Below are 16,084 nucleotides of genomic sequence, written 5' to 3'. Positions count from 1 at the left end.
TAGCAGTTCTTCCCTGTGAAGTAATATTGACAGGCTTTTTGTTGACTATTATGATCCTGATTCTAATTTCATTGTGAATTATGTAATTCTAAGAATAATTAGTCTATTTGGTTCTCAATTCCACTGTTGAAATGTTCATAGATTAGACAGCACAACACTCAAACTTACATGAAGTGAATTGCCTACTTACCTTATTATATGTTCATGGATGAAACCCAACAGTTGCTTAAGAATGATTATTTTATAATTAATCTTATTTTTTTAAATGAATGTAAATGGGAGGTGTATATATATGCATGTGTATTCAGGATCATAAATTTACTTTTCTGAAGAATATATATATATATATATATATATATATATATATATATATATAATGATAAATATAGTATTTTTAAACTTACAAGGATATATGTGTAAAAAGTGCCAGGCATATTATCAACTCCAACATGCACGTGCCATCTCTTCTTTTATTAAAGTCACGTGCAAAAGCATATATTGGAATCTCTATAATTATAAAAATAAAATATTTAGCTCCATTTATCCTAACATCGTCGATTTTATTAATTGAAACATGTAAAAAGATAATTTTAATGTTTTCGTTAGTATTGCGAATAACGTCAATGGTAACGGATGACGGAGCCATGAGTAACTATTGTGGATGAGAAAAATGATAACGAGAGATGAGGGTCATCGTTTTGCATCTGTATTGATGCTGATGCAGTTATCGAGCTGTGTCACTCGATAACTGCATTGACGTCGACACTGATATAGAGCGATCAAATGATTATTCGGGTGGCTTTTTAGATGAGAGCAACAGTAAGAGGTGAAGACGACGTTGCATTCATATCGACGGTGATATAATTATCTAGCGACTGTTTTATCACTTTATATTTACGTTGAGATCGATATCGAGCACACCTTTTATCGCACAATAATTATGTCAACATCGATTCTCATCTCTCGTCGTTATAAAGTGACAATCACCGTAACGATCCTTTCGTTGCTTTGTATCTGAATTAGCGACGTCGAAAGACCGCAGACATAAATACATCTACATTTGCGGCTCCGATTCCCTCCCTTCCTCTCGCCCTTCCGTTCGGCACCCCGAGGGCGAAGAAGGCTTCGCCAACACGACCTCCATCTCTCCCCTCCTCTTCCACCATTCGCGGCGCCGATTGGGTGGCCAGCTTGATCGCACCACTGCTCAGAGAGAGAGAGAGAGAGAGAGAGAGAGAATCCGAGGTCTTTTGGCGAGGTATGCAGACTGATCAGGCGGTCATCGGCTTGAGGCCCGGCGGTGGAGGGAGGACCAGAGGCAGCAGAATACTCGCTCCCCGGTTCGACTCCGCCGCCTCCGATCACGCCCTCCCGCTCAATGATTTACTGTCAGATGGAAAATCATGTCCTGCTGAGGAAAATGTTGAGGTAATCGGCCAGTTATTGAACACCATAGGGAAGGAGTTGGATGAGAGAGTCGTAAATCTCGTCGCTTTAATGATGCCTATTTCAGCCGGCCGAAAGAGCTAACTACCGATCCTCAACTTGCGTCACGTCTAAGATTTATGGTCCGCGATGTGCTTGACCTTTTGTGCAAACAATTGGGTCCCTCGGCGTGAAGAGGTAAACTTTGCCCTGGTTCAGTTCATGTAATTAGGATGAATTATTCTCAAGAGACTCACAATTGTTGTTGTAGTTTTCTTGGGAATTGATGGCTTCCCGAGGCAGAAAAGAATTTGGGGCCACGCCCTAGTGCAACTCCAAGCATGAGAAGTAGCCGTGATGTTGGTGGTTCAGGAGGTCTTAGTCTTACGGGATATCCTTGGAATTAAACTTATTTAAAAGATAAGATTGAAACTTCTCTCATGAACGCCTGGGATGCCTGGTGATAACATTGGTGTATCTCTTCTTCTTTTTTTCTTTTCTATCAATCCTATCAACAGACGCAATGCTGGTGGTATGATTCCTGGGATGCCTGGAATTCCTGGGTTAGACGATGACCATTGGGAAGTTCCACAAGCGAATCTATGCCCAGGGGTGAGGTTAATCGTGTCCATGGCCCTTTGGTGGCCAAGTCACCAATCCATCACTTTTAAGCTCTTACCACAAGGTAGTGGTAGCCTGGTATCTGGTAAGACTAGTGCATTACTGCAGGGCAGTGGCCCAGCATCTCGTTCTTCTTCTATTGTTTCAGGCGTATCAGATTCTCCATCTCAAAACTTAGGGCTCCAGAGACCAGTTGGTCAAGAAGTTAGTGGCAACACAAATTTAATCCTAATGAGCTGCATAAGAAAACAGTTCCTCTTTTTGAAGAGTATTTTGACATCTGCATTCTAGATGAAGCACTTCAATGTGTAGAGGAACTGAAGAGCTCAGAGTACCATCCAGAGGTTGTCAAGGAAGCCATCGATTTAGCTCTAAACAAGGGCTTTTCATATCTGGAAGCTGTAGTGATGTTTTTGGAGATTTTGCTGATTAAAAATGTTTTTACTCCAAGGGATTTGGGGACAAGTTGTTTGCTCTATGATGCGATGTAAGATGATGTTGGCATTGATTTGCCAAAAGCACCCACATATTTTGATGGTGTTGATTTCAAAGGTAGAGGAGGAAATTCTCAAAGGTTGAAGATGCCGGTTTCCAGTCAGCAATATTCGATGCTCTTTTCAGAATTTTTAAAGCAAGTCCTAATGGACAGGTAATATTGAGTGGACATGTAGAAGAAGTTAAGGCTTGTTGGAAACTGTTCACAATTGTTTATCTCTATATTTTGTACTCTCTAATCTCTAGTATGATAAAGTTGAGTACCATTTACCTTTTAGGCCTTTTGGTATCCTATGTTTTTGTATGGAGGAACATATAGTGCAAGTGGATTTATGAGCAACAATCTAGTTTGTGAGTTGTTCACTGTTGCTAGATTGTTTGAACTATTATTATTTCTTAAAGATAACCAATGGCAAGGCCATGAGCCATGAACAAAATTTTATTAGTGCTGCTTGTTATGGTATGTCATTTCTTGAATGTTCTGTATTTTTCTTGTTTTCAACTATCTTTCATCCTTGTAATGGTCAGTTATACTATATTACCTTTGATCTTTATTGATCTGGGAGATCCTAGTGAAAGATGATTATAAGCTACTGACCATCCTATATCCTTTTTCCCTTTGATCTTGTGAGGGCTGAACTATTTTGCATGAGTGTTTGTGTGTGGGTGTCTGTGAGTGTGAGTGTGTGTGTGTGTGCATGTATGTGTGCGCGTGCTCTTGCGTGTGTGCATACATATGTGAGTGTGTATATGTGTGTGCGTGCATGTGTGCATTCGTGTGTTTATGCATGTGCGTGCGCGCACGCTCGTATGTGGTGTTTGCGCATGTGTGCGTGCATGCTAGCCTACATGCGAGCAAAGATTTGGCTACTATTCGCTCAAACTTCAAGCAGCTATATGTGATGATTTTTTGTGCAGTGTGTATGTTGAATGCTTGTGCCAGTTGCAGCAAAATGAATAAACTCATGAAGCTCCAGTTGCTCTTTAAGCTCTTGACAAATGATTGTGGATATGAAGGAAGGAATCGGTGAGTGCATCAAATTGTTGAAATTAATATTCCCGTTTAGTTTGCTTTACCTTGTCTTGGTGGATGGTTATACAAGCTCAGGAAGGAGATGCAAGTTCGGATCCAAGAGCTCCAGTTTCATGCAGATGGTCATGCATGCCTGTCTTATCATCACAGTCATCACCTCTTGTTCTTTTTCTGTAATTAACTGCATTTCCATCAGATAGGAATACAGTCTTCTGCCTAATACTCCATTGTTTATATGATTTATGAAGGCAATCATCTATAACCTGTAATCTTGAGAAGTGTTTCGATCTATGCCAAGACATCAATGATTGTCATGTTGTTTATTCTCCTGTATTAGTTCATGTTGAGTATTCTGAGACAAAGACTTGGAATAATATCTTTTTACCTTTTTCTTGATAGGTTGAACCAAATGCATGATCCTACATGGGCTACTCATCTTCGAATGGAATCAATGGATGGTCAAAGAGACTCATCCTGATGCAATCTTCAGCAACTCTTACTAGGTGAGTAATCTAGCATCAGTTCTGTTTCTGTTACCATCATCATCTGGTAATGGTTTGATTCCTTTTCAGATGATGATAGTGAGAGAGATGTATGGCTTTCTGCTACTTTCCTGAGGCTCTCATCTTCATACTAATATCCTGCCGCCCTCACATATTGGTCTGTAAGTCTGATGTCTTGTGATGTTATGTCTCCACTCAATGTTACAGAAACTCCCAATGTCACACAGAATCCTATGTCTATATTCTCAAATCTGCTGTGATATAGATGCCTTCTTATCATCAGAAAATTCAGCTTGCAAGCCATGTGAAGAATTCCCACCATAATAGTTTGGGACTGTTCACTGACATGCAAAAGGACAGTGATCTGTCTTGTTCCTTCTGTTCTTTCCTTTTCTCTTCTTCTGCTTCTTTGGCACACCGAACACAACTTTACTTCTGTTGAGTGACATCTTTTGCTGATCTATTCTCATGTGCAGGCTCATCACCTACTTTGTTTTTTACCACCCTCGAAGCAAAGAAGAGGAAGAAAAGATCTTTAAACCCATGTGAAGTTCTTGAAACATGACTACTCGAAGAAGATGGAAAGATTCTCTTGTTGTTTTGAGTATCGAACAACATAGGCTTGAAATTGACGTCGGCTTTTGACAGTGTTCTGCTCGGACTTTTCTCTCGGTCTTTCACCATGTCAGATTCCCTGGATTGGGCACTGTTGTAGTGGTAGTCTCTTTTTCCCTTTAAATTCCCCTTGTCTTCCTCTCATCTTCCCCATGATTATTGCTGTCAAATTGATCCCTAAGATGAAGCCTAATCCACTGCTCCCTTTCCTCCTCCTCTTGTTTCTCCAGGTCATGTGGAGTGTGGCTACTGATATCATCAGCCATGGTGCAGGAGATCAAGCTCGCCAACTGCCCCAACTCCTGGAAGACCTGCCATTACACGGTAAGATGAGGCAAAGAACTGTTTCAAGCTTCACTTTGAGGAATTCTTCATGCAATGCGATGAGTTGGTTGTAGGCCGAAATGTGACGGTGAAGCTGAGCAGCGGTGACAAGTCCGGTGAGGAGAGCGTGGAAGTTGACGGCGGGGAACGGCTGAGCCACTCGGAAAAGAGTGGTACTGGTGGCAAAGGAGGGAAGGGTGTCGGCGGGGCAGGCTCTCAATCTCTCCGGCAGCCACGTTCTCGGAAGAGCGGCTCCACATCCATGCGACGGCCATACGACTCTCTCTGGGGAATTGGTCTGCCTTCCCTCCTGCTTTGCGTTGCTTTAACCTGACTACTTTGGTATCGCAAGATCGATGAATAAATGGCGTGAGTGAATGTGTGAAGCTATGTTTGAATCATAGAGTGTTTGTATGACTACATCTAATCTATGATTGTGGAAATGTCGACGATGATGATTGAATGCTTGTGATTAGACTTTAATGATGAGTGAAATGAAAAAGGGAAAAAAATGTTAAAATATTAAATTAAATATTGTGATTAGATAAGACATCGATTTAACAGCCTATGAAAGACGACGAAGAAGAAATAGTTAGGAAATCAAAGAGACAAAAAGGCGTTGGTGGTTCTGAACTATTATTGTATCTGAGTGCAAACACCGTCACGTAAGCTTACCGCACGCACATCTTGCGACAAAGAAGCCCAAAAAAAAAAAAAAATTTGGCCTCAAAACCTCTGAATTCTGAATTCTTATACGTACCTGAGGTGACCAGATTCATGAAAGTGGTGAAACGTGCAAATTAAGCCTGGTCCAATCTCTTGGGTGGGCTTCTTCTTCTTGGGCCGGTTTGTTAGCTGACCGTCTAGTATCGGGTTACAAACACCGTTATGTAAGATTACCGCACGTGCATCTTGCGACAAAGAGGCCCAGAAAAAAAATTTTGGCGTGAAAACCTCTTAATTCTGAATTCTTATACGTACCTGTAGTGACCGGATTCATGAAAGTGGCTCCCAACTACACGTGCAAATTAGAGCCCGGTCCAATCTCGTACGTGAGCTTCTTCTTCTTGGGCCGTTTCATCAGCTGACCTTCTAGTTATCTGGGTACAAACACCGCTATGCAAGATTACCGAATACTCATCTTGCGACAAAGAGGCCCAAAAAAATATTTTTTGGCGTCAAAACCTCTGAATTCTGAATTCTTAAACGTACCTGCGGTGACCGGATTCATGAAAGTGCCTCCGCAACTACACGTGAAAATGAACCCCGGTCCAATCTCGTGGGTGGGCTTCTTCTTATTGGACTGTTTGGTTCGCTAACCATCTCGTGGGGCAGGCCACATCGGCCCATCTCCTCCAACCAGTGAACTAAAATATGAACACCGTCTCGTGTGCTTACCGCATTACACACTGGGGGACAAACCGGTCCAAAAAATTATTTTTTTGACTTCAATCCTAGCAGTTCTCCGTTCTTAATCCTACCTGAGGTGACCGGATTCGGATGTTGCCAGAGTCTTGCGACGGTCGCCGGTCACTTCGGTTCTTCCTGCCGCCTCCGTCGTAGCTCGGTCTCGCCGTCGCCGAAGAAGATTGAGAAGATGAGTTGTGCGGGGCTGATGGCAAAAGATCTGCAGCAGTAGTCATAACTAAAGCATTGCGGTAAAAGACACCTAACTTTGCATGAGCAGATTGACGGATAAATGAACTTTGAAGCAAGAAGTAAAATTGGATAGCTCATATATAATTTTCTTTCACAGTCGATATCTTTCAACAAAATGTAAGATAATATTAGTTCTGAAACCTCCACTTCAATAGATGGATTATGTGCTCCATAAAAATTAAGGAGATTTTATTCAACATATAAATTAATAAATGAAACATTGTTATCCCAACATCATTCTCTACTTTTGTGGGGTCTTATTATCCTTCACATTGGCTTCATGTTGCTCCAGATACTCTTTGCTATTCATCTCTGTTAATCTGGTAAATAACAGTATCATTAGTGACTCTAAAATAAGAAACATTATCGGTAAAAAAATCGATCATCATAACATGAAGAATGTTCCTAATATATTGTCTCAAGCACTGAAAGAATGTTAAATCTGGTTTCACATTTTTGGCCAACGAATAAATGCAACAGATTATGATTCTTGTATATATGCTTTCATATATGTCCTTAAACCATATTACTAGGAATTAGTTGAGTCATACCTGCTGATGGTGCGGTCTTTGGCGAATCCTAGCTCATTGTCAACGCAAAGATCAATATCATCAGTTTTCTTAGACCGTGAAGAAGACCGTGGATAAATTTTCTGGGCATCCATGACTGTCACAATTCTTTCAAATAACTCAACAGGAGATGCTTCTGCCGTGCACAACAATCTGGCTTTATTCTCATACATCACCTGTTGAAAAGAGAGATTACTATTTTTTTTAACCATCTACTTCAATTACTGGTGAACACTCGATCAATGCATGAAGAATTGTTTCTCTAGCAAACCATCACAGTTCCTTTTTCTATTAACTAGATCACCACCGCTTTAATATCGATATCCACACACACACTCTACAGTCCAAATTGTCACCTATTTATGAAGTATGTGCATAAAAAACATTGATAATTCAAAAAACATGCAGAAATATGTCAAATATGATATTCTTACATAACAAGTCAATCTCACAATACAAAAATGAAAATTGTGCTCATGTGCATTACAATTCAGATCTCAGAATGCAATGGATAGCAACACCCTTATTATATGGATAACCATGAGTCACCAACATAATCTATCAAGTAAATTCGTCATTTGAAAAGCATATTACTTATTCATCATAACTAACAGATGCTAATCATTATTTAAACAGTCACCACGAAAAAAAGGTAACCAAGGTCTTGTATAACAGCCAGCCACCACTAGTTATTTCCATTCTAAATCAATAAACCTAAAAACACCTGGCCGGAATGAAAAAATTGGACATCAGAAAAGACTCTTTATTTTCCAGTAACTTGTTCAAAACTTCAAACTAAACAATCACTAGGAGATATCAAAAAGCTAATAATCAGTCTAACCTATAATCTAGATTCATATTTATGCTATATTTTAATTCATAACCCTACATCAGAGACATTCTTCTTCTTCTTCACAATCCTTTTGTCTTATCAAACCTTTCTCTTGTTGAGATATCTGGATAAACACATTAGAAGAAAATTCCAGAATTTTCAGCATAGCTAATATGGCAAATAGCAGACGCTATAGGCTAGATCTATAATCTTCAAATTACAATACTTAAAGGAAAGCTTGAGACGCACATCAACCAATGTGACAAACCTATACGCTGCAGTTCTGTTGTGGATCCCAAACTTGGGAACTCCTTCAAGCGCAAGTGTATGGAACTTCTCTGCACAATAATTTTGAAAAAAATCAAAGCAGGCTATAGGAAACAGTATGTTTTCCAGCACAATAATGAGTGTTATGCCCAAGTATACTACAAATTGCATGTAATTGATGCAGAAGAGGAGTGGAGCTAGCTCACTGAACAATCCAAAGTAGTCTGCTGCCCCCAAAGGTCTGTCACAAAGATCCTCAAAAGGAAAATATGCACATCCATTAGCTCCGAGTGGGACCTGAATGTAAAAAGGTATAAGAATCACCAATCTTCTTTCCTATATGCCATGAAAGACCAAAATGTTATCATGTTTCGAAGATCTATAATTTAGACCTGCAACTTTCGCCCCATTACAACTTCAACAACTTGCGGGCCAGGTTTCTCTGCTCCTATTAACTGATGAAACTTCTCTCTTAGAAGTCCAGAGTACTTCTTCCCGATAAAATAGTAGCCATTCTCTGCCTGCATCAAGTGCAATTGCTGTTAGCGGTTGTGGTATCAGGGCATTTATCAATAATAAAGCACAGAACTTACAGAACCCATCTTTCGGTAGTCCGTTGAAGAGCTAATTTCATGAATTACACACCTTTCCTTTCTCAAATTTTCACAAGATCATCATCAGCTACTAAACAATTATATCTTATAAAACTTAAACCAGAGCCATAAAATAACTATCAGATACCTTCAAGGTTTCAATAAAAGGTAAAAATAGGTCCCTTTGCAAACCACCTTCATAGAGCTGGTCTGGAGCACGATTGGAAGTGGAGACAAGAACCTAGGATTGAAATGTACCACATATGGTAAAGGAATAGAAAGGTGAATGCAGTTTCTAAGCAGAAAAAGGGAAATATCAAGGTAAAGAGAAATACACACCACACCATTGCTGAACAAATGGCAAAAAAGCCGATTTAATATCAAAGCATCAGCAACATCAGTTACCTATGTGTTTAAGAATCAACAAAGCATCAAGAGCAATATGACGAAATGATAACCTATCAATAAATTCAGAACATACCATAAATTCATCAAGGCATAGTAGAATGGACTCATCTGAAATCTCTGCTGCAACAACTTCAAGTGGATCTGCTACCCCTTTGTGCATCTAGTATTAAATTATTGAAGGGCCAAGAACGTCAACATATAATAAGTTAAAAGGGGCATAAATGGACTAGTTCTAGTAAAAAAAAGTTTGAGTGCTCCTTAAACCTAGTAAACAAAAAAATTGAAGATAAATATAAAAGTAACCATACCTGTAGCCGGCTATGTACATTCAACATAAAATCATGAAAGTGTATTCTTTTCTTCCTCCAATTAGATGGCCTGCACAAGAAAAGAGGGGAATTAGGCAATAGCTAAATGAAAATTGTGGATAGACAAAGAATATAGAAAATATGAAATTTACTAGCAAAAAGAAAAAAATATAGTGTGACTACTTCATGTTTAGTTTTGTCAGGAACTGATAAGGGGGTACAAATGACAACGATACTGTAAGCCTCTCAGGTGGTGGACCACTCAAAGCATTAATTATACTTGGACCGATTGATGGTTGGCAAAAACCCTATTATTCTTGTATATTGAAGAATCCCCATCAGGTGTAGACCACAATGAAATTGGTGAATGTAGAACATGTAATCTTCATTATAGCAATAGTAGCAAGAGAAATGAAAATTACAAATAGATTTTGTTATACGATTTAATCCAAATGTTTCGAACTATAAATTTTCCAGTAATAAAGAGCCTTACGAGATATGATTTTCCAAAAGACATAAACATGTTAGATTTATATATTGCAACAAGGAAGAACTCAGAGAAGGCATACAATTGATTGAAAAACAAATCCATAAGCATTGTTTTTCCAGTGCCTACTCCTCCATAAAGATACAGCCCTTTAACTGGTGAATAAGTAGACTGAGGCATAAAACGGGACCATAGCCACCTCCTCCTGCATAATGATCCTATTAAACAGTAAATTGCAAATACAAACAGACAATTCCTTGAGAAGATCAACGAGCTGTCACATTCAAGAAATTACTATCTACGCATACCTCCCAGACTTTTGTGATGACTTATATCTATCCAACTGGCAACTCTCTTCATGCTCCACAAGCTCTTCATAGAGCCTTTGCAGTGCTTGAAGTGTGTCTATCTAATGTCACCATCAAGGAAATATGAGAGCATCCAGTGACAATGAATCAAGCAGCGCCATGATTAAGGGATCAGCGGCCCAAACCTGGAAGCTGTCTCCGCCAACAAGTTCGCCGGATGTAATTCTCTTTTCATACTCCAGCAAAGGGCCTGCTCCGCCAACATCACAAGATCCTATTTATAGTAATAGCTAGATATCAAAATAGAGAACGATTGTTTGTATCTTAAAATAACATAACCTAATAGCCAATGTCCACTGGTATGTAGTAAATAGATAATGCCATAACTGAATACAAGTTGCAATACGCAAAACAAACTCTGTTGCAGTTGAATAGGAAACAATAAAACAATGTAATAGTGGTCGTAAGAGAACCTCCGCTAGTACACACAGCCCTGAAGAAAAGCAAACTTTGGTTCAGGTATCTATCGGCTTCTCTGCCGACAAGGGCTCCCACAACCGGATGATTCAAAATGAAAACTTTATTGGTTTTCCCCAGTCTATTCGCTGAAATCTCTCCTCGGTGAAACCGATACAAACACCGGACTTGTTGAAGAAACCGTGCTGAGGTTCTCATCAAAATACAGATGGCAGCTGATGAACAACAACAATTAAAACAGGAGTTAGTGCCAAGTAGCGAAGGAACATCGTCCCCACGAAACAAACACGATAATTATGATTGCGGTCAAATTCTACACCGACTCTAAAATCCAGAGCTTTCTCATGTAATCGACGATCTAATCCAACCAAGCAGGCAAACCCAACACCGAACACTCAAGAATCGCACCCATCCGGAGTCCGATTGTTACCGAAAGAGAGCTCCTGGCGGCTGCAATGGAAGAGATCGAGGGGATTCCACCTCAGTCTTCCTCTCCCAAGTCGAGGCGCCGCGAACGAGCCCTAATTTCTACCCTAACGAGTGGCACTGCAACGTCGCCGTGGGAGGAGACACCCTTTGATTAGTAGCACGCGAAGAGCGGCTGTTTACTGGGGGCAACGGGGATAACACGAGGAAGGCCGCAGATCGTACGGCTGGAATTCGATGCTCGGTGGTAATAAAGAGGAAGGAGGCCTAATCGTACGGTCAGAATACGATGCGGGGCGGTGTTGTCCTCCATCGTTAGTTTGGTGTTCGTGTTCCGGATATCTACGTGGCACTATTTTTCCGCACGTGAGAATTTTTCGAGTGATATATATATATATATATATATATATAAGAAATGTTAGAAATTTGAAATTTATTATAATATTTTTTTAACATAAAATGATAATTTTTGTATATTAGATTCACTTATCAAAGGTTAAGAATTTTAATCCTAAATCGAATTTACTTTTTATCACTTACCATTTATATGATAATAATATTAATAGGTATTAAAGAAAAAAGATAAATCTTCATATGGCGATGGCAGTGTGGAAGACAACGACGTCTCTTCAACTTCCGTCGCGGATCACTTAACCGTTCTGTCAACTGCCGCCCACCACTGCTGCTAAACGGTCAACGTTAAGTTCATCTGCCACGAGACCTCGAATACTAGTCTTCTATACGCCTGAAAATTACGTGCTGAGATGGCCCCGTGCATGTTACGTTCTGATTTGCGCGTAAGTCGGGCGCGTAAGAATAGCTCGTTTTTTCTACATGAAAACAGAGGAACGCCTCCTCTGTTTCATTCGTAGCCGATCATAATAAAACCTGGAGAAATAAATAGATAATATCCATAATTAATCAGTATATGTGGATGTGACGAGTTCTAAGCACAATGGACAGTGTTTATAGCTTCTCACAGCATTCAAATGACATACAATAAAGGAGCATTAGATGGGCTTATATCTCCATTATTTGGTAATTATGACAGGGGAAGAATGGTATTCGCCTTAATGCCAACACTCACCTACGAATACTTCCCTTATATTGAAGTCTCTCTCTCATCCTCTGTTTTCTGTATTGCATCGGCTGCCTGCTCTGCTTCTTACTCTTCTTCTCCTTCCTCCTCGGTGGGTGTGCAGGGGAAGGATGGTGCGGTTGAGCAACGGCCTCATCGGGGCGCTTAACGTCATCACGCTGATGCTGTCAATCCCCATCCTCGGCGGTGGCATTTGGCTGACCCAGCGCGCTGCCACTGACTGCGAGAGGTTCCTGGACGTGCCCCTCGTCGCGCTCGGCGTCTTCGCCTTCCTCATCTCCCTCGCGGGCTGCGTCGGCGCCTACTTCCGCAACTCCTGCCTCTTATGGCTCTACCTCGTCGTCATGCTCCTCCTCATCATCCTCCTCGTCTGCTTCACCCTCTTCGCCTTCGTCGTCACCAACAAGGGCGCCAGCCACGCCGTCTCCGGCCGCGGGTTCCCGGAGTACCGCCTCGGCGACTACTCCCATTGGCTCCAGAGGAGGGTGGAGAGCGCCAAGAACTGGAGGAGCATCAGGAGCTGCTTGGTGCAGGGCAAGCTGTGCAAGAGCTTGCAGAACCAGAACCAGACGTGGGATCAGTTCATCGACGATAACCTCTCCCCTATACAGGTTGCTGCTTCCTGCTCCTAAAAATCCAATCTTTTTCGCTTTTGTCTGCGTTGCTTCTCTGGATTTCGTGTTCTCTCAAGTGCAAGCTTTGATTTTTAGATTTAGGGAACAACTCCCCCTTGGTATCATGTCTTAAAGATTAGATTTTGGTGACAACTCCCTGTTCTTGTTCCATGAATTGTAAGTGAATTTGTTGCTACAGCCACTCCTCGCGGCACTGAGTTTCTAAAGATTTGATTTCTTTTCCTTTATACATCTCTCAATCTTTTGCTCTGAACTACTCTTTTTTCTTCTTCACTGCCTGGGTTCTAGTGTTTTTGTTTTCTGGATAAATCTTCTTGTCTAATTTTAATATATAGATTCTGTCTACATTTTGTTTTCAAATGTTTATATAAGTTCTTAAGATTTGAGGGATTTCTTCAGTTGTCAAATCGAATTGTTATCATCATTTCTTCAGGTACTTTTCTCGAAACCACTTACATTTATGCACTGCATGTATTTACTTTTGTGGATCTGTGGAAGTGACTGTTCTTGTTGAGTCATTTATGTTATTCCCATCAATTAAAACTCCTTAAGCTAAATTCTACCCTTATCTACTGCAATATGTGAATCAAACTCCTATATTCCTTGACAGAATGGAGATGTTCAACCATCCAAGACAAGGGATGGTGATCCCTTGACTCCCTTAATTTGCTCTCTTTTGACAAGCAGATGAATAGATTAGGAAGAATTTACATGGCATATTCTCTGGCTTTTTCACAATCAGATCACTGTTTGCTTGATGAAATTTAGTAGAGATTCTAATTCTGTGCACATGCTTGTGATGATCTCATATGATGATTCCAGGATTAAAATTTGTTGCACAGAATGTATTCCCTCATTGTCCCAAACAATTTAAGTGGAGTTTGCTGCATGCAAAGATATGCCATAAGCAGCACTAAGGGAGACAAGGATGCAGTTAGATTATGCTTTCAATTGCTCTTAGATCACATACATCTCTGTTAGTTGATGCTGACAACTCCTATTTAGTGGATGCACATTCATCTTTCTCTGTGTTTGATCAATCCCCACCACAAGTATGTGTTGGTGATTCAAGTTTATGAACATGACTTCCATGTTCAACATGTTTGTCTCCTCTTCTTGCTTTTTCTTCTTATTCTCACATGTAAACACACTATGATTCCAGGCTACATATATTTCAGATGGTTTTGATTCAAATAAACTACACAGATAGAATTCATAATGGCATTCGATGTAAACATTATCATCTATAGGTTTTTCACTGAGAAGATACATGTACTAACCTTCTTTTCTGCTTGCATTCTGTCATCTTGGTGCAGTCTGGATGCTGCAAGCCTCCAAGTGCATGCAACTTCACCTACATTAATGGAACTGCATGGACTAAACCTCCTGGCTTTTACTCATCCGATTTGCCAGACTGCAACTCATGGCAAAATGATCCATCCACTCTCTGCTATGACTGCCAATCTTGCAAGGCAGGGGTTCTTGCCAACCTCAAGCATGACTGGAAGAAGATTGCTATCATTAATTTTGTGCTCCTCATCTTCCTAGTCGTCATCTACTTAATAGGATGCTGTGCTTTCAGGAACGACAAGGATGTCTATTGTTAACCTCGGTTTAACCGATATGCTTAGGTGCAGCTCTTCCCCATTTCTGTTCTTGTTTCTGATTCCTTTGTGTTACTGCTCAGGATGCAGATGCCATCTTGTTCCATGTATGAATGGTTGTTGACTTCATTGAGAGCTTCTTGCTCCAATTTATTGCTTCATGTGGTTTTGTGAGTATCAGTATGAGTAGTTTTGATCTGTCCATCTGCTGAGTCTTTTGCTGCTGGATTAGCAGTCATGTCATCAATTGGAAATTGCTGTAGAAGATGAGGTGATTGTGATGAAAGGAAATTAGTGACATCTACAAAACTAGTGAGAGAAAAATGAATAGTTTGTGATGAAAAAACTACTGCAAAAGCAAATACTGAAGAGAGCTGTGTAGTTTGTGAAAGGAAATTATTGTAGTACATCAATTGTGATGAGGTATAGATCTTCTGTGACAGTTTCAGGAACAATGTGATATTATAGTAGAGATGCATCAGCGAGTTCTACCAGATTCACATGATGACATCCATCTTAGAAATTGACAAAGATCACAGGTTGTGCATGAAAGATACAAGAAGGAACCAATTCTGATACATCATGGCAAAGGCTTGTCCTTTTGTTTCTGACACTAGATGGGTTCATTGACCAACCTAAGAACATGCATGTGCTTGTGAGACCATGAACAATCATAATGTAGTCTCTCTCTCTCTCTCTCTTTCTCATCCTTCAATTCCTTTCTCAGCTGCATAAACTGAAGAGGGGCATGAAAAGACTCGGGCATCATCATCTTCTTTCACCTGGATTTCTTGGTTCACATGCTTCTACAATGTAGAAGCTCCAACTCTCACCACACCACAAGGCAAGTCATGCCTAAGTGCATTGTTCCCAAGAGAAGATAGCCTATGAAAAGATTATGATGAAAATTAAGGTCTTACTGTGAGATTCAGGGGCTTTCGGTCTCCGAATCGAGCAGTTAAAACATTTGAATATATCACAAATTTCGCTTAAATGATCACTGGGTTGAACCTAATCAAAATTTGTAGTTGCTTGCAGCCAGACTAAGTATCAGGAAAATGAATCAGAAAAGTACTGCTTACTAAATGAATTCTCCATTTACAACAAGATAGGAAGCACTCTCCAAGGATAGAGCCAAGCATGGGTTAAGTTTCAGAAACTCTATGAATGCATCAAGGATGACAAAGTTTGGTACTTGTTCTTTGAATCTGAGTATTGCAATTGGGATGATCTCAACTATTCTACTTTCAGAAAAGGAATGCAGCATGTTATGACATGAAACTTGCAGTTTAGTTGCAGTGAGCGGTAAATTGAATGAACACATCAAGCTCCAGAAATTGAATGAACACATCAAGCTTCAGCGGACAATAGGAATAGGTTCAGAGTTCTGCAATAT

General features: G+C 40.2%; 2 protein-coding genes and 1 pseudogene across 14 annotated transcripts; 2 read left to right on the top strand and 1 right to left on the bottom strand.

Moving 5' to 3' along the window:
* Nucleotides 1-1,000: 1,000 nt before the first annotated feature.
* On the top strand, nt 1,001-5,483 carry LOC135608376 (eukaryotic translation initiation factor-like; annotated as a pseudogene).
* Nucleotides 5,484-5,605: 122 nt separating this feature from the next.
* LOC135586630 (uncharacterized) lies at nt 5,606-11,556 on the bottom strand. Of its 11 annotated transcripts, XR_010485505.1 has the most exons (18): nt 11,333-11,555; nt 10,921-11,139; nt 10,633-10,721; nt 10,448-10,544; nt 10,222-10,357; nt 9,653-9,722; nt 9,418-9,504; nt 9,276-9,341; nt 9,085-9,177; nt 8,937-8,993; nt 8,736-8,864; nt 8,550-8,640; nt 8,326-8,414; nt 7,227-7,420; nt 6,498-6,643; nt 6,229-6,425; nt 5,998-6,116; nt 5,606-5,879 (listed from the first exon to the last, which is right to left on the bottom strand). XR_010485505.1 is itself a non-coding variant. In XM_065101185.1 (15 exons), exons 1-15 carry the CDS (start codon nt 11,334-11,336, stop codon nt 6,917-6,919), a joined length of 1,500 nt encoding a protein of 499 aa, XP_064957257.1. In that variant the 5' UTR covers nt 11,337-11,553; the 3' UTR covers nt 6,722-6,916. The 11 variants fall into 11 exon arrangements, 5 of the variants coding, with proteins under 5 accessions (XP_064957257.1, XP_064957259.1, XP_064957256.1 ...); XR_010485501.1 differs by having other exon boundaries at nt 8,326-8,640; nt 11,333-11,556; XR_010485502.1 differs by having other exon boundaries at nt 6,229-6,383; nt 8,326-8,640; nt 11,333-11,556.
* Nucleotides 11,557-12,280: 724 nt separating this feature from the next.
* On the top strand, nt 12,281-14,819 carry LOC135606600 (tetraspanin-7-like). 3 transcript variants are annotated; one of them, XM_065097643.1, is made up of 3 exons: nt 12,281-12,388; nt 12,553-13,060; nt 14,401-14,818. In XM_065097643.1, exons 2-3 carry the CDS (start codon nt 12,560-12,562, stop codon nt 14,689-14,691), a joined length of 792 nt encoding a protein of 263 aa, XP_064953715.1. In that variant the 5' UTR covers nt 12,281-12,388; nt 12,553-12,559; the 3' UTR covers nt 14,692-14,818. The 3 variants fall into 3 exon arrangements, with proteins under 3 accessions (XP_064953715.1, XP_064953713.1, XP_064953714.1); XM_065097641.1 differs by having other exon boundaries at nt 12,288-12,411; nt 14,401-14,819; XM_065097642.1 differs by having other exon boundaries at nt 12,369-12,462.
* Nucleotides 14,820-16,084: the final 1,265 nt, after the last annotated feature.

The sequence above is a fragment of the Musa acuminata genome, chromosome BXJ2-3, assembly GCF_036884655.1.
Source record: "Musa acuminata AAA Group cultivar baxijiao chromosome BXJ2-3, Cavendish_Baxijiao_AAA, whole genome shotgun sequence".
Lineage (NCBI taxonomy): Eukaryota > Viridiplantae > Streptophyta > Magnoliopsida > Zingiberales > Musaceae > Musa > Musa acuminata.
Note: the sequence above shows the minus strand (reverse complement) of the source record. Positions and strands in the feature narration are given on the sequence as shown.